General features: G+C 53.1%; 2 protein-coding genes and 1 long non-coding RNA gene across 7 annotated transcripts; 1 reads left to right on the forward strand and 2 right to left on the reverse strand.

Annotated features, from left to right (window-relative positions):
• Positions 1–6,018: 6,018 nt before the first annotated feature.
• LOC309853368 lies at positions 6,019–9,432 on the reverse strand. Of its 2 annotated transcripts, XR_014305625.1 has the most exons (3): positions 9,300–9,432; positions 7,582–7,695; positions 6,019–6,695 (listed from the first exon to the last, which is right to left on the reverse strand). It is a non-coding gene; the product is annotated as an uncharacterized lncRNA (long non-coding RNA). The 2 variants fall into 2 exon arrangements; XR_014305626.1 differs by having other exon boundaries at positions 6,019–7,695.
• On the forward strand, positions 8,820–19,444 carry ILVBL (ilvB acetolactate synthase like). Of its 4 annotated transcripts, none has more exons than XM_082709362.1 (16): positions 8,820–9,369; positions 9,681–9,825; positions 11,018–11,219; positions 11,345–11,472; positions 11,560–11,698; positions 11,789–11,900; positions 15,111–15,210; positions 15,347–15,444; positions 15,563–15,699; positions 16,755–16,889; positions 17,867–17,981; positions 18,087–18,256; positions 18,348–18,418; positions 18,501–18,572; positions 18,748–18,853; positions 18,970–19,444. In XM_082709362.1, exons 2-16 carry the CDS (start codon positions 9,691–9,693, stop codon positions 19,146–19,148), a joined length of 1,899 nt encoding a protein of 632 aa, XP_082565488.1. In that variant the 5' UTR covers positions 8,820–9,369; positions 9,681–9,690; the 3' UTR covers positions 19,149–19,444. The 4 variants fall into 4 exon arrangements, with proteins under 4 accessions (XP_082565488.1, XP_082565487.1, XP_082565489.1 ...); XM_082709361.1 differs by having other exon boundaries at positions 8,911–9,130; XM_082709363.1 differs by having other exon boundaries at positions 8,912–9,107.
• SYDE1 (synapse defective Rho GTPase homolog 1) lies at positions 19,443–26,315 on the reverse strand. The gene is made up of 8 exons (XM_082709709.1): positions 26,207–26,315; positions 24,261–24,602; positions 23,515–24,159; positions 23,147–23,361; positions 22,403–22,529; positions 22,032–22,192; positions 21,230–21,455; positions 19,443–20,878 (listed from the first exon to the last, which is right to left on the reverse strand). The coding sequence occupies exons 1-8, from the start codon at positions 26,292–26,294 to the stop codon at positions 20,475–20,477; spliced, it is 2,208 nt and encodes a 735-aa protein (XP_082565835.1). The 5' UTR covers positions 26,295–26,315; the 3' UTR covers positions 19,443–20,474.
• Positions 26,316–26,764: the final 449 nt, after the last annotated feature.

A 26,764-nucleotide genomic window follows, 5' to 3' on the forward strand; every position in this document is an offset into this window, starting at 1 on the left:
GTGCCAGTTAGTCGACCTGTGATGCAAAGCAAATGAACGTGCTAGTCTAGTGAACAAAGAAAGCGAAACCGCCTTCTTGCTGATAGGGACTAAGTCTGAGTGCTCTGGGTAGAAGATCAAACCACCATGTTCCTTTAATCCAAAGGCTAGTCCAGAGCAAGGCTCTAACTCTCTCAATTCTGTGAAGGCTCGGAGATCCGGGGAAGCTACAGAAGCAAAGTCTGAGGCCAGCGGAGGTTGGCTCATGAGGTTCAAGGAAAGAAACCAACTTCATAACCTGAAAGTGCCTGTGAAACGGTAGGTGCTGACGTAGAAGCCTCAGCAAGGGACCGGGAAGAGGCTGACTCATGAAGGTGGTGACCCTACTCAGCAGACTGTCAGTGCACATGAGACAGCCAAGATGTCACCCAGGACTTTCAGAGAGAGAAGTCAATGCCCGGCTGCAAAGCTTTGAAGGACAGGCTGACTCTCTTGTTGGGGGCTAATGCGGCTGGGGATCAAGTTGAAGCCAATGCTTATTTACCACTTGGAAAATCCTAAGGTCCTTAAGAATTATGCTAAATCTACTCAGTCTGTGCTCTAGAAAGGGAACAACAAAGTCTAGATGATAGCACATGTTTGTAGGATGGTTTACTAAATATTTTAAGTCCACTGTTTGAGACCTACTGCTCCAAAAGAAAAAGAAGGAAGAAAGAAAGGAAGAAAGAAAGAAGAGAAAGATTCCTCTCAACATATGACTGCTTGGGACACTTTGCCTGGGTGGCTCAACTAGTTGAGCATCTGCCTTTGGCTCAGGTCATGGTCCCAGGGTCCTGGGATTGAGTCCATCAGGTTCCTTGCTTGGTGGGGAGCCTGCTTCTGCCTCTGCCTGTCGCTCCCCCTGCTTGTGCTCTTTGTCTGTCTGTGTCTCTGTGACAAATAAATCAATAGAATCTTAAAAAAATATTGCTTGTTGACAAGGCACAGGGTCACCCAAGAGCTCTGATGGGATGTGCCATGAGATTAATGTTGTTTTCATACCTGCTGTCACAACATCCATTCTGCAGCCCATGGGCCAAGGAGAAATTTTGACTTTTTGAAATATTTATTTATTTATTTATTTGAGGGAGAGAAAGAGAGAGAGAAAGGGTGCAGAGGGCAGAGGAGCAGGACAAGCCAACTTCAGGTTGAGTGCAGGGCCCAACGCGGAACTGGATCTCATGACCCTGAGATCACCACCTGAGTGGAAATGTTTAACGACTGTGCCACCCAGGTGCCCTAGTCATTTTTACTTTTGAGCTTATTCTTTAAGAAATACATTTTTAAAAGACTACAGCTGCCACAGACAGTGAGTCCTCTGATGCATATGGGGAAAATAAACTGAAAAGCTTCTGGAAAGGGTTTACCATTGTAGATGCCATTAAAAACATCTGTGGCTCATGGGAAGAGGTCAAAATATGAACATGAACAGGAGTCTGGAAGCTGTGGATTCCAACCCTTATGGATGACTGAGGGTTCAAGACGTCGGTGGAGGAAGTAACCGCAGGTGTGATGGAAACAGCCAAAGAACTAGAATCAGAAGTGGAGCCTGACAATGGGACTGAATTGCTCCAACCTGATGCTGAAACTTGAACAGTTGAGGAGTTACTTCTAATGGATGAGCACAAAGCATGGTTTCCTGAGCTGGAATGTAGTTGTGGTGAAGATGCCGTGAAGACTTGAAATGACCACAAAGGGCGGAGAGTATTATTGAAAACGAGCTGATAAAGCAGTGGCAGCACTTGAGAGGACGAAATCCCATTTTGAAAGAAGTCCTACTGTGTTTCAAATGCTAACAAACAGCATTGCATGCTACAGAGAAATGGTCTGTGAAAGGCAGAGCCAGTGGATGAGGCAAACTTTCCTGTGGCCTTATTTTAAGAAACTGCCACAGCCACCCGAGTCGTGGCTGGCCATCGGTCAGCAGCCATCACCATGGAGGCAGGACTTTCCATCAAGAAAAAGATGACAAGGGGTGCCTGGGTGGCTCAGTTGGTTAAGTGACTGCCTTCGACTCCATGATCCTGGAGTCCTGGGATCGAGTCCCACATCAGACTCCCTGCTCGGCAGGGAGTCTGCTTCTCCTGCTGATCTCTCTCCTCTCATGCTCGCTCTCTCTCTCTCTCAAATAAATAAATAAAATCATTATTAAAAAAAAAAAGAAAAAGATGACAACTTACTGGAAATCCAATGCAGGTTGGCATTTTTTAGCAATCAAGTACTTTTACATTAAGGTATGTCCATGGCTATTTCAGGCACGATGCTGTTGCACACGTAGTAGACTACAGTATTGTGTAACATCATTTCTATATGCCCTGGGAAACCAAAAAATGCATTTCGCTTACTTTATCATGGTGGTGTGGGACTGAGTCTGCAGTATGTGGGAAGCGAGCCTGTTTTTGCAGTTTTTGTGGAATTCTTATTCATTCATTCATTCATTCATTCATTCATTCATTCATTTATATATTTTTCTGTTTGAGGACCGACTGGCTTTCATTTCTCTGCTATGGAGGATGGAAGTGAAGGCTCGCCGGTCCTTATGAGGCACTCAGTGCAGGCAGGGGGCCAGGGAGGGCTTCCACGTCCTGAGGAGGACTGCAGGACCCAGTGCTGCTGCCTCTGGTCCAAGCAGGTGCAAGCAAGGCTTGGGGGCTTCCATCAGTTTCCAAGGAGCTCTGGGCACCTTGTGCTCCCTCTCTCTCAAAGGCTGTGTGAGCACTTAGAAACACTATCCACTCAACCAGAACCTGGAGATCTAGGTGCTAGTTTCTCTCTGAACCACTCTTGGGGGCATGGGAAGATCCCTCCCCTTCTCTGTGACTCAGAGGTCATTGAATGGAGGAATTGACTCTGATGATCTCTTCTCTCTTGGACATTTTCAGACCCTATGCTGTCTCTGGAGCTCATAAATATGAGGCTTGGTGAGGATATGAAGGTCTGGCACGGTCACTGTTTCCCAAAATGTGGAGCACAGAGGAGTAGCGTTTCCTGAGGATGGCAGGAAGAAAGAAAACTTGGCATTACCGAGGCAGAAATGCATTCCTTTTCCTAATTCTCTCTCAAGGCTACTGATTACTGCAAGGAAAAAATTCGGTTTGATGCTAGTGGATCTTTTATCTAGTTGTTACATTAATAAAGATTTTATTTATTTATTTGAGAGAGAGGGAAACAGTGAGAGAGGGAACACAAACTGGGGGAGTGGGAGAGGGAGAAGCAGGCTCCCCACTGAGCAGGGAGTCTAATGCAGGACTCAATCCCAAGACCCTAGGATCATGAGCTGAAGGCAGATGCTTAACGACTGAGCCACCCAGATGCCCCTATTTTTTACATTTTTAAAATTTGAGTATGGCACACAGTATTATATTAGTTTCAGGTGTACAACAAAGTATTCCATATCGCTATACCTTATGCTCGCCTCACAGCCCATGTAGCTACCATCGGTCATTGGACAACAATATTACAATACTATTGACTTATTTCCTATATTGTACCCTTTAGTCTTGTGGTTTATTCATTCCATAACTGAGCACCTGTACCTCCTAGTCACCTTCACGCATTTTGCCCATCCTCCTGTCCCCTTTCTCTCTATCAACTATTGGTTTGTTTATAGGTCTCATTCTGCTTTTTGTTTATTCTTGTTTATTTTTTATATTCCATATATAAGCGAAATCAGATGGTATTTGTCTTTCTCAGTCTGACTTATTTCTGCTAGTGTATCTTTAAAATATTATTTACATTGTGTATGTAGAATATCTACCTAAACACGCACATATGAGATTATATGTATAATTTATTTACATATATATATTTAATGATTTTAAAATTTATTTGACAGAGATCACAGGTAGGCAGAGAGGCAGGTGGGGGTGGGAAGCAGACTCCCTGCTGTGCAGAGAGCCTGATGTGGGGCTGGATGTACCCCGAGATCATGACCTGCGTTGAATGCAGAGACTTAACCCGCTGAGCCACCCAAGCACCTATATTTACATATATGTGTGTATATATATATATATATACATATATATATATATAATTATTATTTTTATATCTTTTCAGCATAGCAGTATTCATTGTTTTTGCAGCACACCCTGTGCTCCATGCAATACACGCCCTCCTTAATACCCACCACCTGGCTCCCCCAACCTCCACCGCCCCGCCCCTTCAAAACCCTCAGGTTGCTTTTCAGAGTCCATAGTCTCTCATGGTTCACCTCCCCTTCCAATTTCCCTCAACTCCCTTCTCCTCTCTAATTCCCCTTGTCCTCTATGTTATTTGTTATGCTCCAGAAATAAGTGAAACCATATGATAACTGACTCTCTCTGCTTGACTTATTTCACTCAGCATAATCTTTCCCATTCCCATCCATGTTGCTACAAAAGTTGGATATTCATCCTTTCTGATGGAGGCATAATACTCCGTAGTGTATATGGACTACATCTTCTTATACATTCGTCTGTTGAAGGGCATCTTGGTTCTTTCCACAGTTTGGTGACCGTGGCCATTGCTGCTATAAACACTGGGGTACAGATGGCCCTTCTTTTCACTCCATCTGTATCTTTGGGGTAAATTCCCAGAAGTGCAATTGCAGGGTCATAGGGAAGCTCTATTTTTAATTTCTTGAGGAATCTCCACACTGTTCTCCAAAGTGGCTGTATCAACTTGCATTCCCACCAACAGTTATTTACTTATATTTTAAAAAAAACTTTTATTTTTAGAGAAAGAGTTGAGGAGGGGCAGGGGGCGAGAATCTCCAGCGGACTCCGAGCTGAGTGAGGAGCCCGATGTGCAGCTGGGTCTCTGACCCCAAGATCATGACCCGAGCCGAAACCAAAAGTTGGACACTCAACTGACAGAGCCACCCAGGGGCCCCAAATTTAAAAATATCGTACATTAAAACAGATTTTTAAAAAGTGCCCAATTCAATGAATTTTAACACATGCCACCACCACTATAACCCAGATACAGAACATCACCTCAGAAAACTCTCTAGTCCTACCCCCTTTGTAATCACATCCTTCCCTATCCTCTAGCAACTGCTGATCTAGTTTTATACTTGAAGAATATAATACTGATGGAATCATACAGTATGTAACCCTTTAAGACCGGCTTCTTTCACTCAGCATCATTCTCTGGGTGTGTGCATGCCTTGTGGATAGAGAATACCACCCCACCCCATTTCTTCCCCTTGTTCTTTTTTCCCCAGTGTATACATATTTTTAAATTAACATATAATGTATTATTTGTTTCAGGAGTACAGGCCTGTGATTTATCAGTCTTCTACAATACCCAGTGTTCGTTACAACACATACTCTCCCCAACACTCATCACCCCATTACCCCATCCACACACTCCCCTCCCGTCCAGCAATCCTTAGTTTGTTTCCTAAGATTAACAGTAGTCTCTAAGAACTTAACACAGTGTTGGTTGTTTCTTTTTGCTTTGCTTTGACTTAGATTTAGTTTGGCACTGTCACCAATATTCTCATCTCTAAGTGAAAATAAAAATTTTCGCAGAGTCTCATTCTGTCTTAATTACACTGCTTAGTGAATTAGATACTCTAAAAAGAAAAAAGAATGGTAACTTCAAACTTATCAAATATACTTACTTGGTTTATTTGTTGACTTATTTTTTCCTAAAAGTAGGCAAGTTCTTCTTTTTGCGTACATCTTTCAACAAGTAAAAATAATTTGCCCAGGCTAAAATTTAAATTTTTGAAATGCCTGAAACTTACAATTTCTTCGCTTAGGATAATCTATTTCTGTCACACTTTTTAATGTTCAGCACAATTTGATTTGTGAGTTAATAGTCTTTCTAAAATTAAAGAATAAGTGATATTTAAAATAAACCTTTTAAATAATATCTTATTTCTCTATTACAGAGATGGCACTCCATTCAACACAGAATATTAAATGTTTCTGGAGATTAAAATAATTTTAAATAGTCAGGATTATATGACACCAGCATAAGGAATGCTGATATCTGATATATTAATCCAATGTATAATTTATAAATCTTTATTCTTTAAAACTATTTCACCAAAAATATCATTGATTTCATCAAAAGGTAAAGGGCTAGAACATTCAAATAGAACTCAAGAGTCTGTCTAGGAATAATAAGATATGCAACATATAATCTCACATACCTTTGCTAGAAAGACACATAATTTAAATTATGACTTATGTTTGTAGTTCTGGCCTTTCTTGCCTCCCCTACCACCAGTTTTACTGAAGTATAATCGACATATAACATTGTACTTTAAGGTATACAACCAATGGTTTGATATACATATATATTGCAAAATGGTGACTATAATAAGTTGACGTCCAACACTTCACATCGTTACAATTTTTTCTTATGACAAGAACTTTTAAGACCTACTCTCTTAGCAACTTCCCAATCTACAATACACTATTGTTAACTGTGTTTTCCAAGCTGTCCATTACAGTCCCAGGACTTACTTATCTTTTATCTGGATGTCTGTAACTTGGATCAGTTTCCCTCCCATTCTTTCCTCCCACCCTGGCTTCTGGCAACCACAATCTGTTCTCTGAGCACAATTACTTTGAGATTCATCCAAGTTGTGTGTTTCAATACTTTTTCTTCCTATTGCTGAGTAGTGTTCCATGATCGGAATGGACCACCACTTGTTTAGCCATTCACCTATCGAGGGCATTAACCTTAAAGATAAAACCATCCTTTATTAATCAACAAAATTGGGCTTATTCAGGGATAGCAGAAAATTACAATTCAGGATACACAAGCTACAGCAAAACTGAATGCAAATCTGGGGAACACAGGCAAGGTATATTTTTTTATAAAGGAAAAGGGAGGTTTGAAAGGAGCTGTTGTAAACCAAAAGCTCATTAGAGTAAACTGGGAGTTCCAAGAATAGTGACTTTTCATTGGCTGAGCTGTCACAGTCCTTCATTAGCTGGGCTGTTGCTGGGGGAGGAGGAAAAACCTTTCTTTCTCCTGCTGGAGTAGTACAATAGTATCTATTCTCCAGACTTGCGAGGTAGGTCTCTTCCTGAGGTTTACAGTTGATGATGAGTGGCAGGGCATGTAAGCTTTCCTTCTAGCCTCCCAACTCGATTTTATTTTATTTTATTTATTTTTAAAAGACTCTATTTATTTGACACAGAGAGAAAGAGAGAGAGAGCACAAGCAGGCAGAGTAGCAGGCAGAGGGAGAGAGAGAAGCAGACTCTCTGCTGAGCAAGGAGCCCGATATGGGACTCGATTCCAGGATCCTGGGATCATGACCCGAGCCAAAGGCAGTCGCTTAAGTGACTGAGCCACCCAGGCATCCCCCAACTCCATTTTAAATGAGGTTTCCTTTTACTGATTTTCACAAGAAACATTTGGTTTTTCCAGTTTTTGGCTGTTACAGATTAAGCCCGTATGAATAATTGTGTGCAGGTTTTGTGTGACTTAGGCTGTTCAAAATCTTCTCCCCTTTCCAACTCAGAATAAAATCCAGTGTTAAGTGGAGGGTGTCTGGGTGGGCCCCAAATGTTACATCCTGTGACAGGCATGGGGAAGCCATGTGGTTGAAGCACCGTACCTGTTCTCCCAGACTGAGAGCAGCATTGCTTGAGTTCACATTGTGCCTCTTTCACTTACAAGCTGTGTGACCTTGAGCAAGTTCCTTAACCTCTCTGTGCTCCTGTTTCCTCATCTGTAAACAAGGATATTAATAATATAAACTACCTTACAGGGCTATTGTGAGGATTACATGAGTTGATGTGAAGAGTCTATGGAACAGTCCCTCATATGTAATAAGTGCTTAATGAAAAGTAATGGTCACTATTTCATTATTGGCTTTGGAAATTTAATTGGACCTAGAAGACCTTTCTAGGAAGTTTTATCCTTTTAATTATAGGAAGGGAAAGTGGCGTTGAGCTGGTAGATAAGATAGAAAGGAGAGGAACCGGTTTTAGAGACTGTTGGAATACTCCTAACAGATTTCATAAAGTGGCGGGGAGAGACTCTTTGGAGTGGGTTCAAGAGGGAATAGAAGGGCTCATGAGAGTAAGTAAAGACAAGTCATTGGAGGAATTTTGCTAAAAAGAGGTGCAAAAGGACAGTGATAGGTGAAAAATGTGGGGCAAACGGAGTTTTCTTTTCTTTTTTTAAATGGGTGAAATGAAAAGTAGGAAGATTCAACATTAGATAAAATTAATAATGGGGTGGAATACTCAGCGGGAAATTCCAGAAGTTGACGAGGGATGGGAGCCACTGCTAAAATGTGAAGATTCATTTTGGAAGGTAGTAGGGTACTTAATACTAGAATTATTTCCCCTTTGCTGATGGGGATCATTTTCCAAAGGTCGGACGGCTGGAAGCAGGTCCCTGGTGCTACCGAACGTCTCCTCCCCGGCACTCTACTCCCACGCATTCTGAACTCTGCATTGAGAAACCCGAAAGTCGGGAAAGAAGGCGGCCTCTGTTGTTGAACAGAGGCCGGCCTACGAGCGAGGGGGCGGGCCTCTGCCTTTGCAGGGTTACGTAAGATGGGAGGCGGGGTCTGTGCAAGAGCTGGGAGCGGAGCTTGCTTGGGACGTGGGCCCGGGTGGTGGTGGATTCTGGGGAGCGGCCTGTGACGTCCAAGTCCGGCTAATCTGACGGGGCATTCCGCACGGCTGGTGGGAAAGCCGGCGGGCTCGGAAAGCCAGAGGACTACAGGCTGAAATGTGGGGCCAATGAAAGGCCGCGGAAAGTCGGCTCCATGGGCCTCGGCTTAGACCAGCTGCCGAGGGGCGTGGCCTCTTGTAAAGAAAAGTGATAGGCTTGAAGTGAGAGCCAATGAGAGGCGGGGGAAGGCGGAGCCTGTGCGCGCGCCGCCAGGAAGACCAGAGTCCTTATAGGCGGTGCTTGTGTCCCAGGGCGTGGTTACGGCTCTGCGCACGCGCGCCGGGCCGGACTACAGGGAACCGCCAAGAATTTCTCACCGCACTCCCCTAGTGAGAGAAAGGGGCGCGGCCCCAGCTCCCGGCCCAGCTCCCCAGCTCTCCGACCCCAGGCCGCGCTCCTAGGTCACGTGACATGAAGGGCGCCGAATTCCCCCGCAGTCAGGGCCGTTTCCTGCAGGTGAAGGCCAAAGTGCCCCGGGGGTAGGAAAAGTCTTCTGATGCGATCCGACCTCGACCCCGGGCTTGGGGTGTGGGGTAGAGTTCCGGAGCTCGCAGTGGGTAGAGATCTGGTTTCAGGAGAGGGGCTCACTCGCGAGCTTGGGGCGTGGCCTCGTCCTAGGTGACGTAGACGCGGGGTGGGCGGGCTCACCTTTAGGGCTGAGATTCGGATCCAGGTGTAAAAGAGAGGCGGGGCTCCCCACCAATTCGTTGAGAAGCCGGTGAGTGTTAAAAACTATCTTGAGGTCGTTCTGGCCGTATTGACGTTTGGTGGTCTAGTTTCAGTGGTGGTGGTGGTGGAGGAGACGTAAAGGGAGCGTCTGTCGCCGCAGGAGGCGTGGCCTCCCCCGAGAGGCGGGGCCTGGTCCTCCGGGGGGCGTGGCTTCGTCCAGAGACGTGCGGCGTAAGGGGCGTGTCCGCGCCGAAACGAGTCGTGGGGGAGGTGTGGCCCGGTATCCGTGTGGGAGGGGGCGTACTTTCTTCCGCAAAGGATCTCTGCGTCTAGAGGCTGGCTCTGTCCTTTCTCTTTCAGGTGCGGTGTCATGGAGACCCTCGCGGCCGCCGTCCCTGCCGGGAACTTCTTCCCCTCATTCCTGTTCTTGGCCTGCGGGACGCTAGTGGCCGCTCTGCTGGGCGCCGCGCACCGCCTGGGGCTCTTCTACCAGTTGATGCACAAGGTGCGGGGGCACAGATCAGAGGCGGGCTGGGGGAAGGCAAAGAAGGAACGAGCGCCTGGCACTCCCTCTAGCTCACATATTTTGCAGGCGGAGAAAGTGAATCCCAACTAATTTAGGGGGTTCGGTCGGGAAATTCTATCCACTTCCCTGTCCCCATTGCCAGGTTGCAGACGAGGCCCTGGACTTTGCCTCTAGCAAGAGAGAATCTGGAGTATCTGTGCATTGGCTCAGCGCTCGGCCCACTCCTTCCCCAGCGGCCCCGAGCCCTTTTCACAGAGCACTGCTCCCTGAATCCTGTGCGGTCAGAGTGGGCCAAAGGCAGGCACCCGAGGAGGCTGTGACAGTTGTCATGTACCTCTCAACACGACCCTGAATAGTTTTTTTGTTTCTGCCCTCATGTTGCACAAGAGGAAATAAGCTCAAGACATTTTGTGGGATAACTTGCCATAGTTGATCTTTTTGGGAAGAATTGACCCCACAGACCTCACTCTTGGTTCCTCCCCTCAGGAATCTACCCCTTCCCCGCACTCCTTCCCCAATCCTTCCTTTCTTCACCAGGAGCAATAGGAGCAAGGCTGCTAGTCTTGAGGATTTGTGGAGGTTTAAGGCAGAGGCCTCTGTTGTGCCCGGCTGTGAGGAAGCTGGGTCTGGGAAGCCTCAGGCATGATCTCTGACAGCAGGCTACTCCGGGTGGCTAGCAGCAGGCCAGCTGGGCCTGCCAACTGGGCTTGCCCTGTGAGTGGGAGGAAGTCTAGCAGGCTGGAATTAGCAGTCAGGCTGCCAGGCCCTGGAGGGCAGGCAGTTCTGGAATCTCAGCAGATAGCCCCTGGCCAAACTGCTTTGGGTTCTTGGGATCCATTTTCCCCTCTCCTGTCACCCTCATTGCCCCACTCCCCTCAACACGGGCAGTGTAACAGAGGGCGCTTAAGAGCATGCGTTCTATGGGACTTGGACTATTGCTGGGGCAAGGCTTGGTCTTCCTAGCTGCAAAAGGATATAATCACCAGAGGATCTGATAGGATAACGTGCCTTTCTCTGGGCCTGGCATATGGTATTATAGGTGCCTAACCAACATCCAAGTTCCCCTGACTGTCCTGCCCTCCTTCTTGGGGGAGCGAGATTGCCTTCTCCCTATGTGCCCTAGAGCCCTTGCCGGTCTTTGATAATCTTGCGCTTCCTTTCCGGGGCCCAGGTGGACAAGGCAAGCATTCAGCATGGCGGGGAGAACGTGGCAGCTGTGCTGAGGGCCCATGGCGTGCGCTTCCTCTTCACACTGGTCGGTGGGCACATTTCCCCGCTGCTGGTGGCCTGTGAGAAGATGGGCATCCGTGTGGTGGACACTCGCCACGAAGTCACAGCTGTCTTCGCTGCCGATGCCGTGGCCCGCCTGACTGGTGAGGGCAGAGCAGAGAGGACTAAGGGCTGGGGAGAATGGGATGGGGGAGGTCTTCGAGGGGCAGAGTTTTTTTCAGAGGTGGCCAGGCCGGTGGGCACAGCTGCAATGGATTCTGTGTTTCAGGGACGGTGGGTGTGGCTGCAGTGACAGCAGGCCCGGGCCTCACCAACACGGTGACTGCAATGAAGAATGCCCAGATAGCTCAGTCCCCAGTCCTGCTTCTGGGTGGGGCTGCCAGCACACTCCTGCAGGTGCCTTGTCCTTGGTGGGTGGTGGGGGCCCCAGGGGGCCTCAAAGGGCTCATGTGTTGACTCTCTGGACACCTCTGTTTCCACCAGAACCGGGGTGCACTCCAGGCCATTGATCAGATGTCCCTGTTTAGGCCACTGTGCAAGTTTTGTGCTTCCGTGCGGAGGGTGCGAGACATTGTGCCCACTCTGAGGGCTGCGATAGCTGCTGCCCAGTCGGGCACCCCAGGTAGGTGGAGGGTGCTGGGCAGTGGTCAGGCCCTAAGGCTTGGGTCTAGGGAGGCGTGGCAGGCTCAGTATCCTCCCTGCCCCTCTGCAGGCCCAGTGTTTGTGGAGCTGCCCATCGATGTGCTGTACCCCTACTACATGGTCCAGAAGGAGATGGTGCCAGCCAAGCCGCCCAAGGGCTTCATGGGTCGAGTGGTCACTTGGTGAGCAGCCCCACTCCCACCATGCTCTCTCCAGCCCCTTGCCCTCCTTTGTAACTTCTGCCAGCATCTGTCCCTCCTTTGACTCATTCATGGGCTTGCATATCAATTGAGTGGGGGAAGGGCAGCCATGGGAAGAGCATTCTAGGTAGAGGGACTACAAATGCAAAAGTCCTGAGGCAGGAGCAAATTTGGTGGGTTAGGAAAGCAAGGTAGCCTATGTGACAGCAGCAGGTGAGCAAAGAGGGCAGGGGCTGAGCTCAGAACCGCCAGCAGTGGCCATTGGAGGATCTGGCTTTTTTTTTTTTTTTTTAAATTTGAGTTCCATTGAGAAGCATTACAGGGCCTTAAGCAGAGGCATAGGATACCCTGAGTAGGAAAATGGACTGTGGGGTTGGGTGCAAGCTGGGAAGCCAGGGAGGAGGTGTGGTGGGCCTTGGGACTAGAGGCATGGTGGCCTGGATCTGGGTGGTGGCGGTGGGATACAGAGACATGTGAGTGGATCACATGTGAGTGCTTAGACCTCCATCTGGCCAGGATAAGGGAGACACTTAAAGGTTTTTCTAGAAGAGCTACAAGCTTGAGGGGGGCTTCTTTCAGTTGAGAGGATAGAAAAGGGTTCTAGGTAGGGCCATAGCCCAGGCAGAGGAATGGGAAAGGCGTTGGTTTTTGGTCTCCACTGAAATGGGCCTGGCTGAAACTGCACGGGAGAGAGTCGATTGTCCTCCTTCCCCTCTGTCCCCCCCCTTTGCCCGTGTTTGCCCTTCCACCTTCTGTTCCCCTGCGACCACACACTCAGTGCCACGTACCTCGCAGGTACCAGGACAGGCGCGAACAAGACTGATAGGCCACTAACCCCTGGAGAGACAGCACCTGAGGGCCAGCTCAGGGAGTAGTGGTTTCATGCATATGGCTTTTATAACAACCCTGAGTCAAGATGGCAAGGTATTATTATGCGCATTTCATAGGTTCGGTAACTGGGACCCAAGGGGGCCAAATGACTGGCCTGAAGTCATCCAGCTTGCTCATGGCACACGACAATTCAGCCTCGAGGATCGCTCAGGGCCTTGTCCACAGAGCTATGTGCTGTCTGTAATGAATGAAGTGAGTCCAGAGAGAGGGGTTCAAATCCCAGGACCACCACTAACTAGCTGTGTTTACCTTAAGCAAATGGTTAAGCCTTTCTTTTTTCCCACAGTTTAACTGAGATACAGTTAACAGAGGGTGAAGTTTGAGGTGAACAGCGTAATCATTTAACCTTTCCTGACTTCACCTTCCTTATCTGTGAAATGGAAAGCATTGCCTGTTTTTCTCTCTAGTAGACTAAGATTCTGTGGAGAATGAAACGAGGTCATTTTGAGAGTGTAAAATGCGGCAGTGAATAACTAACTGTTACTGTCTTAAATAAGGATACTGTTGGGAGTCCAGTGTCCCTGTCAGGTGTGAGGCAAGGTATCTCCCATCCTTTCTCCAACATGGTTATGGAACCACAAGTACAGAGGGGGATTCAGGGATCCTGAACACATAGGAAGTGGCTGGTGACCCTGACCGGTAGGCTCAAGTTTAGCAGATTTATTCTGTGGCTGTGACAGCAGCCTATTTGTTCCCTGGCTCCTCCCCTTCCCTTTCGCCCCCTTCACTTCTTTTTTTCTTCTCTTTTTTTTTTTCTTTTTAAGATTTTATTTATTTATTTGACAGAGATCACAAGTAGGCAGAGAGGCAGGCAGAGACAGAGAGAGAGGAGGAAGCAGGTTCCCCACTGAGCAGAGAGCCCCATGCGGGGCTCTATCCCAGGACCCTGGGATTGTGACCTGAGCCAAAGGCAGAGGCTTTAAAACACTGAGACCCAGGCGCCCCATTCTTTTTTTCTTTTCTAAATTAAAAATTTTTTAAAAAGAATTTATTTATTTATTTGATAGAGATCACAAGTAGGCAGAGAGGCAGGCAGAGAGAGAGAGAGAGAGAGAGAAGCAGATTCCTTGCCAAGCAGAGAGCCGGATGTGGGACTTGATCTCAGGACACTGAGACCATGACCTGAGCCAAAGGCAGAGGCTTAACCCACTGAGTCACCCAGGTGCCCTGTAAAATTTTTTTTAAGTTTATTTATTTGACAGTGAGTGAGAGAGGGAACACAAGCAGGGAGAGTGGAAGAGGGAGAAGCAGGCTTCCCACCGAGCAAGGAGCCTGATTCCGGGCTTGATCCCAGGACTCCGGAATTATGACCTTAGCCAAAGGCAGATACTTAAAGACTGAGCCCCCCAGGCGCCCCTAAAATGCTCTTTAAAGATTTTATTTACTTGACAGAGAGCATAACCAGGGTGAGCAGCAGAGGGAGAGGGAGAAGCAGGCTCCCCCCAGGCAGGACTCGATTGTAGGACCCTGGGATCATGGCCTGAGCTGAAGGCAGACACTTAGCCCACTGAGCCACCCCGGCACCCCTCCATTCTCCTCCTCTCTCCTAGGCTGCCCCTACTTGGCCCCTGGCTCTTCCTTTGCCTTTTCTTTTTGCATTAGTTCCTTTCTTGGCCTCTTCTCATTCTCTGTAGTTTCCTTCTCATTATCCGTTTCTCCTTGAAAGAGAAAGAGAAGTTTCAGGCTCTGTGTGCTTTCTGCCAATGCCCACGTGTCTTGTTCTTGGTTGGGCTGGGTGTTCCTCAGGGAGGTCAGAGCTGGGCAGGTGGTATCTCTCTGTCTTGAGGCCCTGCACAGGCCCACATGGATGGTCGAACGAGTAAGGATACAGAGGTGTCAGAAGCCAGAGAAAGCAGCTTGAGTCTTGGGGATATTAGTAGCTTCACTGAGTGTTTTACCAAGTGCTTTATAGTTTGGATGGATAGCTAGTGAACCTTAGGAAGGAGCTTCCCTCTTACGTTTTACAGAGGAGGAAGCTCAGAAAGCTTAAGTCACTTGTCTGGTCACACAGCTAGGAAGCGGTGGAGCTGCATGTGGCTGTCCGTGCAGCCATTTGTGGCCCTGATCATGGTGCTCCATGCCTGTGTCTCTTGTTTCTGAGGGTCTGTGTCTGGCTGGGTAGTCACCAGAAGCTTCTGAGGGAAGCAGGCTTGCTGGAGACTCGGCCACTGGCTTGTGCCTCTGCCACAGTGTTGCCGGTCCACTCCTGTGCCTGCCTCACTTCCTAGACCCTGGCCGCCTCTAGCTCTGGGAGCCCTGGTCACTGATTCTGGTAACCAGCTCTTGCTCTCACCTTTGCAGGTACTTAGAGAATTACCTGGCCAACCTCTTTGCAGGAGCTTGGGAGCCTCGGCCTGAGGGCCCTCTGCCTCTGGACATTCCCCAGGCATCCCCCCAGCAGGTGAATCGCCTCTCTTCCCTGGCTGAGGACCCCACCTGGCAGGATGGTCTGTCTTTGAGTCCGGATTGGGGCCTTGATCTTGGGGGCTGATGGTGACTCACACGGTTGGCTCTTTGAGCCCCATCTCTTCTCCCAGGTTCAGCGCTGTATGGAAATCTTGAGCCGAGCCAAAAGGCCCCTTATTGTGCTGGGAAGCCAGGCTCTGCTGCCCCCGATACCTGCTGAAAGACTTCGGTGAGAAGGCTCAGCCCTGCCGTTCCTATCATATACCTGGTCCCTGGTCCCCTGATGCCTTGTGGGGTGGGGCACACCCTTGACATTACACTCACCTCTGTTCTGTCCGGATCCCCAGGGCTGCTGTGGAGACCCTTGGCATCCCCTGCTTCCTGGGAGGGATGGCGCGAGGACTGCTGGGCCGCAACCACCCCCTGCACGTCCGGCAGAACCGTAGTGCTGCTCTGAAGAAAGCAGATGTCGTCCTTCTTGCAGGTGGGCCTCGGCCGCCTCTGCTCCCTTCCCTTCCCTTCCCTTCCCTTCCCTTCCCTTCCCTTCCCTTCCCTTCCCTTCCCTTCCCTCCAGGCCCCCCTGCCCACTGCCCCCACCTCTGTGACCCTGCCCCTCCTGGTCAGGTACTTACTGGCACCCTGCCCTCCTAATCACTAACCTACTAATCACCTACCATCTTATCTTGGGTCCCACCCCTTCACCTTCCAGGGGGTGTGGACGACTGTGTACTTCAAGTCCAGGTAAACTCTGGCAAGGTTGGAGCTGTGTTGTAGGCTCAGCTTCGTGCAAAGGAGAAGGCGTGGATAGTGGGTACCTGCAGTATTTATATTCAGCATTTGCATCTGTGTGCTTTATACGGGGTTTCTGTAGCGTAAACCTGTATGTCATGTACATTCTCACACAAAGTATTTGGACTCCTGTCCAACATGCAATAGTTGTTTCAGTTGGCTGTTGTGTAGTAACCATTGCTAAACTCAGTGACTTAAAATGAACTTATCATTACTTAAGGTCCACCTAGAGGTTAGGTGGTAGTTTTCCAGGTTTTGATGGGGCTCACTGATGAGTCTGTAGTTGGAGAGGCAATAAGGCATCTGGGCTGATCGGGCTGGGCTGCTGCATATACTTGGCCTTGGTGGACTACAGATTAAGCTGCCATGGCCTCCGCTGGCTAATTGAGTTCTTTTGCTCTTCCCTGCCTTTTCCTCCAGCTTTCTCACCTTCCAGCGGGCCAGCCTGGGCTTGTTCACTTGGTGCGATGAGAAACATGCAGGGATAGGAGAGTGAGGTTTTTAAGAGAGAGGCAGCAGAAGCCACAGTTCTTGAAGCTTGGTTTCAGGAACGCTTGCCTTCACCTGCCACACTCTCTAGGCCAGGGGACAGATTCGAGGGGTGGGGAGCTGTGAAGTCAGCTGCAGGCGGTCCTGGTACAGGGAGAAAGGAAGAATGGGGACCCTTTTGCATTTAGTCTGCTATGGTGGATTAAGTAAAGTGGTGGGATACTGGCTGTCCAGCCACTGAACCCCTGTTCTCCACTCCAGGAGCCGTGTGTGACTTCCGCCTGTCTTATGGCCGTGTCCTTAGCCGCAGCAGCAAGATCATCATTGTCAACCGTAACCGGAAAGAGATGTTGCTTAACTCAGACATGTTCTGGAAGCCCCAGGAAGCTGTGCAGGGTGAGCTCCTGGGACCCCCCCGCTTCCGCCCCAACACATATAGGGGCACCCAGTCAGCCAGAGACATGGGCTCTCAGACTGATGGGTGCTTCTGGATGAACAAACAGTGGGGCGTGCGTAAGAGGGAAGGCCTGGGAATGTGCATGTGATCGTGCTCCTAGTTGGAAACCCTCCCATGCTGCCAGCTTCCTGGAGGACAGAGAGCTCCCTCCTGGGCCCCGAGGCCTCTGTTGTCCTGCCATACCATCCCTGTTACAGTCTGTTCCCATAGCCTTAATGTGCTCTTCTTTGGCATCATTCCAAACACATTGATGGTACTACACGGACCTCTTGGGTCAAGCAGAGAAGTGGCATTGCTACATTCATGTTCGGGAAGGTCCACTGTAGTAGCTGGTAGGCAGTGAGTCAGAGGGGGCAGGTGGAGGCCAGGGGCTTATTCAACCAGGCCAGGACAGAAAGGATGAGGCCTGGAGTGGGCACAGACAGGGAGGACAAATTCTGCTTCTCTGCGCTTACATGGGATCATTTCTAAGACCAACATGAAAAGGACAACACTGGCCCATTTCTCAGTCAGTTCACAAGCATGCTGCATGTCTGGGTCAGAGAGACATGCTTGGCTGATGGAGGTGTTTGGAGGGATGTGTTTTAGAGGCCGAAGTGATAGCACTGCCTGATCTGGGTGGCGGGGGGCGGGGGGAAGGAGGAGGCAGGCAGTAAAGCTGCTTGGGTTTCTAACCCACATTGTGCTTCCTAAACCTTCATTTCTCTGGCCTTGCTCTCTGCCTCACCTTGGCTGCCCTAACCTGGTTCTGGCAGATTCTGGGGTGTGTTTTCCCTGTTTTGCCCTAGGAACATTCTTGGTCTGCCTCCTTGTCTCTTTCTGGAATGTTGCCATTGGATTCCTGCTGTCACTGGGCCTCTGATGCTGGAAGGGCAGGAGGCCACTTCCCTGCAGCTGTATCCTCTTCCTTCCCTAGGAGACGTGGCCTCCTTTGTGTTGAAGCTGGTGGAGGGCCTTAAGGGCCAGACGTGGGCCTCAGACTGGACAGAGGAGCTTCGGCAAGCTGACCGGCAGAAGGAGCAGACCTTTCGGTGGGGACCGGGTAGAGCAGACACGGGGCCGGGACCGGGGGTATTGTTGTGGTTTCCTGGAAGGCTTTGTTGATGGCCCTGCTGACGTGCACTGCTCCATGGCAGGGAGAAGGGGTTGATGCCTGTAGCCCAGCACCTGAACCCAGTGCGGGTACTGCAGCTGGTGGAAGAAACTCTGCCTGACAACTCAATTCTGGTGGTTGATGGTGGGGACTTTGTGGGCACTGCCGCCCACCTGGTGCAGCCCCGTGGCCCCCTGTGCTGGCTTGATCCTGGTAAGGAGGGACAGCTTGGGACAGTTGCTCTGCCTGGGACAGCTTGCATTGTCCAGGCCCCTTTACACCCACCTGCTCTTGGTTTTCCTAGGGGCCTTTGGGACTCTGGGCGTTGGTGCAGGATTTGCACTTGGGGCCAAATTGTGCCGGCCGGATGCCGAGGTGAGTGAGGATGCTGGAGGCTGGGGGCGGTACACTGTTTTCTGAACAGTGAACCACTCAACCAGCCTTGTTTCCTGCTCAGGTGTGGTGCCTGTTTGGAGATGGAGCTTTTGGCTATAGCCTCATTGAATTTGATACCTTCGTCAGGCACAAGGTGACTGAGCTGCCCTGAAGGAAGCTCAGAGCTTGGGGTTCTGGGAGTGGTCATGAGGGGTGAGCAGGGCTAGGGAGGGAGCTGCTTCTGTCTGGCAAAGGTCCTGTCCCTGTCTTTGTCCTCTGGCTAGCCTTAAAGCTGAACGCTATGGCCTGGCCTCATCCTTTCTCTGCAGATCCCAGTGATTGCTTTGATCGGGAATGATGCTGGCTGGACCCAGATTTCTCGGGAGCAGGTGCCGTCTCTGGGCAGCAATGTGGCCTGTGGCCTGGCTTACACTGGTGAGAGGCTGGGTTTGGGTGGAGAGAGGGAGAAGCTGTTTTATGTGTTCCTCTCCTGGGTTGACTGCATGGTGGCCTGGGTCCCTGCCACCATCTGACTTGACTTCCCCTTTTAGATTATCACAAGGCAGCCATAGGACTTGGCGCCCAGGGCTTGCTGCTCTCACGGGAGAAAGAAGATCAGGTGGTCGAGGTGCTTCATGATGCTCAAAAGCAGTGCCGAGATGGCCACCCGGTTGTGGTCAACATCCTTATTGGGAGGACGGACTTCCGAGATGGCTCCATTGCTGTGTAGGGCCTCGTGGGTTAGTATCCTTGGCCTTCCCACCCCTGGACTGTGCCTAGTTGGTTTAGAGTCTCATCCTTGCCTGCCTTGGAGCTGGCCTATCAGGTCCAGTGACTCTACAACCCTCCCTGAAGACAGGGTGGGGCTGGGGTTGGGGAGGAGTGGGTCAGAGCTCAGAGAGGTTCCCTGGCAGCACTAGAGAGCTCCTGGGCCTTTTCCACTGTGGGCACACCCTTTCTCCCTTCCTCTCATGTGCACTGAATAAACCACCTCTGGTCCATGTGGCTCCAGCACTCATTCCAGAACTTGTGCATATTGATTTATTGTCCACAAAGATGGAAGTGAGGGAAAGGGGGAGACAGGAGGGGGCCTACTCTCCTGCTGGAACTCGGGCCCACTGAGGCTCCATTATTGGGGATTTCAGGGTGCTTGGCCACTGCAAATTCTTTTGCCCTTAGAGGTCCGTGAAAGAGCCCCATATGCCTGCTCCAGACGTGTCCATGAACACTAGTCCTCACATACAGACACACACGCACGGAGGCAATAAATATGTTCCGTACCAAAGTGCCCCCAGCCTGACATTTCAGGTGGGGCCCTCCGAAAGGGAGGTCTTGTAAGTGCTCAGTTTTTTCAGGGATGTGGAGGAAGAACTGGGGAGGGGAAAGGTCAGACTCTGCTAACTCCATTTCCTGGTTTGAGGCAATCATGGTGTTTTCCCGGAAGAGAAGGTGGGGAAGCCAGCTATTTTTCTAAAGACCCTTGGCTCCCCTTATCCAGCCAGAGCCCAGGATAGGGGCTTTCCCCCGACCCTGCCTCACATAGCACCTCATGATAGTCCTTGGACCCTCCAGGGGAGGGAGCAGCAGAGTGTGGTGCTTAAAGCTAATACTGATTTGGTTGGCAGCAGCAATAGGACTGACGGGGGTGGGGGGCGGAGGGGCAGGGGAGAAGGAAGTGGGGGCGGTGTCGTCTCACCATCTCGGGGTGATGCTCACAGTAACTGGTGTTTCCCTGGCCAAGGGGGAGGGGGCAAGAGAGGCCAGACCAGCAAGCGGGAGAAGTGCCTTTTGGCAGCAATGGAAGAAGCCCTTGGTACTAAGAAAAGATGTCCTCAGCAGCTGGTCCCGAAAGTACCTAGTCCCCAGCCTTCGCAACCAGTGCCCCACCACTGGGCACTGGAAACGAGGAATGAATCTCAGCAACCGGCTGGTCACTAGGCAAATCCCCAGCAACTGGGACGGTGGCCTGGGCGGCCCTGGTCCCCTCTGTCGCCGGGGCACCGCCTCAGCTGCCAGGAGTCTGGCCCTTCGTGACCGAGGTCCCGCCCCGCCTGGCTCAGAGGCACACGTTGATCTGCTTGGAGAGCTCTCGCTCCAGGTCCAGGATGAGGGCGTCGAAGTCTTTGAGGTTCAGGTGCGGGTTGAAGGGTGCCTCGAAGTCGTCTTCGAAGTCCGCGGCGCCCGCCGGCTCGCCCGCCTCCTCGTCCTCGTCCTCGCTGTAGCTGCCCGTCACGTGGTCGTAGTCCGGCCCGGACAGAAAGTCCCGCCCGCACGGCAGGAAGTCCCGTCCGCACACGCTCCAGTCGCCCGCGTAGCGGTTACTCGGGGGGCTCTCAGGGCCGCCCCGGCCGCGGGGCCGCGCCACCACTTCGGGGCCGGAGAGCGGCAAGTGCAGCGGCGGCTGCCGTTTGGGCCGCAGGTATGGGGCGAGGTCGGGAGGCTCCGGGGCCCCGCGGGGATCTGCGGGGGAAGAGCGGGGCTCGTGATTGGCCGCCTAGCTAACCGGGCCCCTGATTGGCCCGGCGGGAGACGGGACCTGCGACCGCATCGGGATTTCACTGGCCGAGCTAGAACTGGTTGCTTCGGCAACCGGCCCTCTGATGGGCAGGTCGAGAGGCAGGGTCTCTGACCGCGTCAAGCACGATTGGCTCAATCTGAACGGGTTGCTGAGGCTACCAGGTACCGTTCACGCAAGGGGCCAGGCGAGAGGGGCGTGGCACGCCTGAAATATGGGACTCTGATTGGTCGCCCAGAAAGCATCCTTGCGGCGGCCTGGCCTGGATTGGCGGCGCGGGCCAGGGGCGGGCTCACCTGGCCAGGCCTGCAGCAGGTAGTGCAGCACCTCGATGTGGCGCTTGAAGTCCACTGCGTTGGTTAGGCCGGGGCCAGAGCTGCGGATGCGGGGCCTGGCGGGTGCCTGGCGCGCGGGCAGCAGCACGGGACCGAAGCACACGGCCAGGTTCTGCGGGGTCATGCGGTTGTGGGCGTGGAAGGAGGAGACGAGGCGCAGATGGTCCAGGAGAAGCGTCAGCGTAGCCTGAGAGAAGACGGTTGGGAATCATGAAGCGGGTGAAGCTGGTCCCCTGTCAAACCTGAAGGGAGACTAAGGCGGCCCACAGTGGGAAAAGTCGAGATTTCATAGCTGGTTGATGGCTGAGGTCAGGCTTTGATATTAGTATTATGATCTATTTTGCTGGAGAGGAGACTGAAGACAAAGGCAACTTAGCTTTGGAAAGGCAGAACTTGGATTTGAACCCTCCCCACTGTCTGTTAGGCAGGGCTAGCATTAATCCCGTTTTAGGGTTTATACCCTATGAGGATATTGAGGCACAGAGGGTCAGGACTTCTCCAGGATCCCACAGCCAGAACCTCCCTGGTGGTAGGCTTACAGACCTGTATTCAGAGCCTGCATTTTTGTGATATCCTGGCTGTGCAACCTTGGGCAACTCACTTAACTGCTCTGGGCCTAGGTTTCTGTAGCTACGAAGTGGGGACGCTAATAGCACCTACTTTCTAGGGTTGTGACAGTGTACATCATGGGCTCAGTGCGGGTGAAACACTCTCCTGATGTCAGCTCATTCAGTCCTGCCCACTCCCACCAGACCCAACTCACCCTCTCCACATCTGGCAGGCAGTTGAGGAGCCCACGGGTGCCCTCAGTGCTGGAGGGTGCCCTGCTTGGGGGTCCTTGGGCCATGGCCTCCAGCACCACCTGATAGAGGGGCTGGGTGATGAGTGGGGTGGGCAACTCCCGAAGATAATCCTTGAGGATGCCTGTGGACACAGGGCCCACTCTGGTCAGGGCACCCCTGGCTTCTGAGGCTGGAAGGGTCAGCTGGGGCTGGGAGGCGATAGAGGAGGACAGGCACAGGAAAGTGAAAACAAAGCTAGACAGAAAGGGTGATGTCCCAGAGGGACCACAGGGACTCCCTTGCGGTGAAGTTTCAACAGGGAGCAGGCAGGGGACAGAAGGGGCTTGCTGACCAGTGATGACATTGATATCAGGATACAGGTCCTCAGAGAGGCAGACGGCTGCACTGTCCCGCTCAAAGGCATCCCGAAGCTCTTTCTTCACGGCTGCCGAGCCACACAGACGGTACAGCCCCACCACCTGGGGGTGGGGACAGAGAGAGATCTTCTTGCCAGTGCTACAGACTGATCGGGGCCAGGTGGTTTGGGGTGGGAGGTTTGGGTGAGGGTGGCAGTGGGCTGTGGCAGAGGGGCTGGCTGTGGCTTTCCCAGCTGCCTTCCTGCTCTTCTGACACCCATCATGGGGTCCCCACCTGGCTGTCTGAACAACCTGGCCCTGTAAACCCTCTGCTTGGATCATTTGTCCTGCCACCACCCTCCTTCTCAGCTCACTTGTCACCTCCTCTGGGAAGCCCTTTCTGACTACTCCAGCCAGCATCAAGTCCTGCTTCAAGCTCTCCCAGCCTCAGTCTTGTCCCAGCCAGTTTTACACTTGTGAGTTACTGGAATCACGTCTTTTCTTCCATCAGGTTCTGAGCTCCAGTAGGTCTGGGACCATGTATTACTAAATGGATGGATGACCCATGGGTTCTGGGCTGGGTGCTGTGGTCTATGGGAGCCTCCTGCCCTTGTCTAAGCTGGGATTGGACCTACGAGTGTCCCAGGCAGGGTGTATTCGTGGGGAAGGTCTGGCCTCTGTATGCTGGGTGTCCTGGGCTGTAGGTCTGAGGGCCAGCTGGGACGGGGCAGGGGGCTCACCCGCAGCCCTCGGCGCTCGATCTGCCCAACACACTTCTGGATGATGAGGGGCACCTGGCCCGGGGGTTTTTCTCGCTCCACCAGCAATGGCAGGGGCAGCCCAAAGACTCGGGGCTCAGTTGTGCCTGGTGCTTCCTGCTGCTCTGACAGGGTCAGTTTGGCATACAACAGCCCCTGAGGCTCCAGGCGCACGGCCAGCTGCTGGGCCTGGCACCCTGAAGACACAAGGGCATCTGTGGGGTCTGGCTGCCAGGCTCCTATGCCCTGGCCCCCTGCTCTGAGCCACACCCCCACCCTGGACACTCTGGGGGGAAAGGCAGGGCTGAATCCTGTGCCAACCGCTCTTCCCTTGCAGCCAGGTATCCTACCTCGGAAGACTGTGGGTAGCAGCACAGTGCCCTGGGCGCAGGGCCGGTGCCGCCGGACACCAGGGTCCCACGCCAGCACCAGGGCCCGCAGCAGCCGGGCAGCCTCAAGTTCCAGGTGGAAGGTGTGATCCAGCCTCAGGAAGTCTGGCCCCCCCCTCAGTGGCCCTGTTCGGGCCCGGGCCACCCCATCCACCTGCAGTAGGCAGCAGAGGTCTCTTGGGGTGGCCCCAGGTGCTGGCCGCAGACCCCCCAGCCCATACAAGTGCAGGCTGAGGCGGCCCCAGAGTGCGGCGGGGGGTGTTCGGGCTGATGGGCCCACCTCATAGGGCCGGAAGGCAGTGGGTGATGGGGGCCCCGCTGGGCGCTCCGGTGAGTCCCCATCACTGAGGTAACCGGCCCGAGGTCCCCTTGTGGCCCCAGCCCCTGCTGCCCGTCCCGGGGTCCCCACACTGCTGTCCAGGTGGTAACGACTGATGACGGAGCCCTCCGGGGCGGCTCGCTCACGCTCTCTGCCAGCCCGGGTGCCCCGCAGGCTCAGTCGCCGCCGCAGGTCAGGCAGCTTCTTCATCTTCATGGAGAGGCGCCGAGCTGGGCCAGGGGACTTTGTGCGGGAGGCTTTGGTTGGGGGGCTTGCAGGGGCTGTGGCTGTAGAAATAGCAGATCTCAGAGTTCAGAAGCCTGGGCTTGGGATAGGGGTGAGGCTTGTGGTCATCTTGGGGAGCTGGAGGAATGAGGCTTGTGCTCACCTTGTGAGGCTGGGCCCTCTGGCTCAGCTGAGCCTGGTTGTGGTCCCAGGGGCTCTGGTGCTGGGGGTCTGGAGTCTTCCTCGGGGATAGGGTTGTACCAGATCTCACCTGCGGGCTCCCCGCTGCCAGGTGCCCTGGCCCCCAAAGCAGCCTCTTCCGGTGGCTTGGCCCCACCCAGCACCCATCGTCGACTGCTGGGCTCCAGGCTCTGCAGGTAGGCCCCCCGAGCTGGGCTCCGAGATGCCTCAGGGCTTGGGGGCCCCTCTGCTCCAGCTTGGGACCCTTCAGGGGCCTGGGGCTCTGGCTCTGGAGGATTGGGCTCCGGGCGCTGGGCTGGGCGGCCTGGCAGAGAGCAAGGGGAGTGAGACCCAGCTACCCCTCTGCTGCCCCCAGTGCAGCCCCAGCCTGCTGGCTCTTTCCCCAGCAGGGGCCATGGCTGGGGTGCACACCGTACTGGCACTCACTCCACATGTTTGTTTGGAATGGGCAGGGGCAACCCAGCAATCTCATTGGTTGCCAGCTTACGGCCTGCCCCCACTTCGTCCCTGGGGGTCCTAAACGGTGTCCCTCTGCCCTTCAGCCTCAGGGGTCCAGTGGGGTTTCTCCAGGACCGGGGCCCGCACTCTCAACTCTACCTCCCACCCCTGGCATGGAGCTCTGTCCCTGTCCCTTCTTACTGGGTGGCTTTGGGGAAGTTGCTTTCCATCTTTGAACCTCAGTGTCCTCCTGTAAAATGGGGGGAGTCAATGCCCTCCTCCAGGGAGGCATCAGAGAGCTCGGCGTGGGGACTGCTTCTTAGGTGTCCAAGTTATGGTCAAGCACGCAACCCACCGTGAAGGCTGCCTTGCTCCTTTTGGAAGACAGGAGCAGGCACGACAACTAGTGCTTGGGCCTCCCTTAGCTCTCCTTTTCTATAGCGCTCCCCCCACCGCCCACCCCTTGCCTGGTCTTCCAGGCTCTGCCCCCACCCTGGAGCCAGCCCTGTCTCTCAGCCCAGTCCAGATCCCCATGGTCAATGCCTTGGGGCCTCCGCTTTGCTCCATCCTCCCTTCTCTGACATCCTGGGCTGTTTCCTGTCTGTGTTTGTGCGTGGGCACCCCTGTCCCTTCTCCCTGCTCTAGGAAACTTGGGAATCTTTGGGAAGGGACGGGGTGGTGGGGAGAAGGTCAGATCCTGGAGTCACCAGGCCTCCCTCCTTTAACTCCTTCCTTCCTGGGACTTTCTGGCCCACGCAGCTCCCAGTTCCTTAAGGTCTTGTCTTGTTTGCTGGTGGACTCTCTCGTCTGGTCAACTCTGATTTCCAATGCCCTTGACCCTGTCTCGGGGGTCTCTATTAGTAGCATGTCCAAAGAGCTGTTTAAGTCACTTCATTGGCTCTGGACAAATGACCCAACTGTTCCATGCCTCAGTTTCCCCGCCCATCTAAAAGGAACAATATCCTAGGGCTGCCTAAGGTGGGCGCAACTGCAGTCACTGGTTTATAGGAGGGGGTTTAGGGGGTGGCCACTGTGGCTGATGCACCGCCTCTCTCCCTCCTCTGCAGGAGGTGGCTACCCATCTTCCATCCCGGGTCTCCAGGGTGCAGGGTGTCCCAGCCTGGCCTGACTGGGCCCGTTTGCCAGTTTCCCAACTCCTCCTCCCCTCCGCCCTCCAGGCGCTCGGTCTCGGGCCCATTTCCTGTCAGGGGCGAGGCCCCCTCCTGGGCCTCGCAAGGAGCCCGCAGCGCTGGCATCCCAGGCCAGGCGCACATAACGGTTTGCGCCCCCTCTCCCCCCTGCCCAGCCCCTTCCTACCAGAACCCCTGCCCGCTCTCGGTCCCCCACCCGGGGCCTCAGGGGGCTCCGCGGGGCTCCCCCCCCCCAGTCGTCCGCGCCTTGGGGCTCCCGGACCATCTCCCGGGCGGGGCGGGGTTCGGCGCCCCCTCCTCCGCCGCCTCCTCTGCTCACCGCGCTCCTTCGCGTCCGACTTTTTCCGGGGAAGTTTTTCTCGGCCTCGCAGGCGGGAGAAGGTTTTCCTGAGCAGCGGCTCGGCCATGCTGGGGCCCGGGCCGGGCCGAGTGCGCGCCCCGGGCTCCGGCCGCGCCGCCCCCCGCCCTCCCCGCCCCGCCCGGCCTCCCCGCCCCGCCCGGGCCTTCCCGCCCGCCCCCCCCCCTCCCCCCCCCCCCCAGTTCTCCGCGCCGGCAGGAAGCGCATTCCGGGAATGCTTGGCCCAAACTTTTTTTTTTCCCCTTCCCGCGGCTCGAGCGAGCGATGCTGGGATATGTAGTTGCCCGGGCCGGGTGGGGAGGAGATGGGGGCTCTAGGCTGCCTTGCTGGCTCCAACTGTATATAGCGTGGCACGGTCCTGAGCCCTGTCTTCCCTCTTACCCACTCTCCTTTGGTAATCGAACACAGCACCTTCTTTTGGATTTACTTTCAAGACACATCCTGCACGTATTTCCACCTCTTACCCCCATGTACTGCTCCAGCCTGGTGCAAGCGGTGGCCTCACTCCCTTTGTTCCAT

Source organism: Mustela nivalis (genome assembly GCF_964662115.1).
Source record: "Mustela nivalis genome assembly, chromosome: 1".
Lineage (NCBI taxonomy): Eukaryota > Metazoa > Chordata > Mammalia > Carnivora > Mustelidae > Mustela > Mustela nivalis.

Coding starts and splice junctions, on each gene's coding strand:
- ILVBL (XM_082709361.1), top strand. CDS start 9,063: ATGAAGGGCGCCGAATTCCCCCGCAGTCAGGGCCGTTTCCTGCAGGTG. Junction 9,131..9,680: donor AAGGCCAAAGTGCCCCGGGG/GTAGGAAAAGTC, acceptor TTTCTCTTTCAG/GTGCGGTGTCATGGAGACCC. Junction 18,573..18,747: donor ATACCTTCGTCAGGCACAAG/GTGACTGAGCTG, acceptor CTTTCTCTGCAG/ATCCCAGTGATTGCTTTGAT.
- SYDE1 (XM_082709709.1), bottom strand. CDS start 26,294: ATGGCCGAGCCGCTGCTCAGGAAAACCTTCTCCCGCCTGCGAGGCCGA. Junction 24,603..26,206: donor GTCGGACGCGAAGGAGCGCG/GTGAGCAGAGGA, acceptor GCTCTCTGCCAG/GCCGCCCAGCCCAGCGCCCG. Junction 22,193..22,402: donor TGATATCAATGTCATCACTG/GTCAGCAAGCCC, acceptor CTGTGTCCACAG/GCATCCTCAAGGATTATCTT.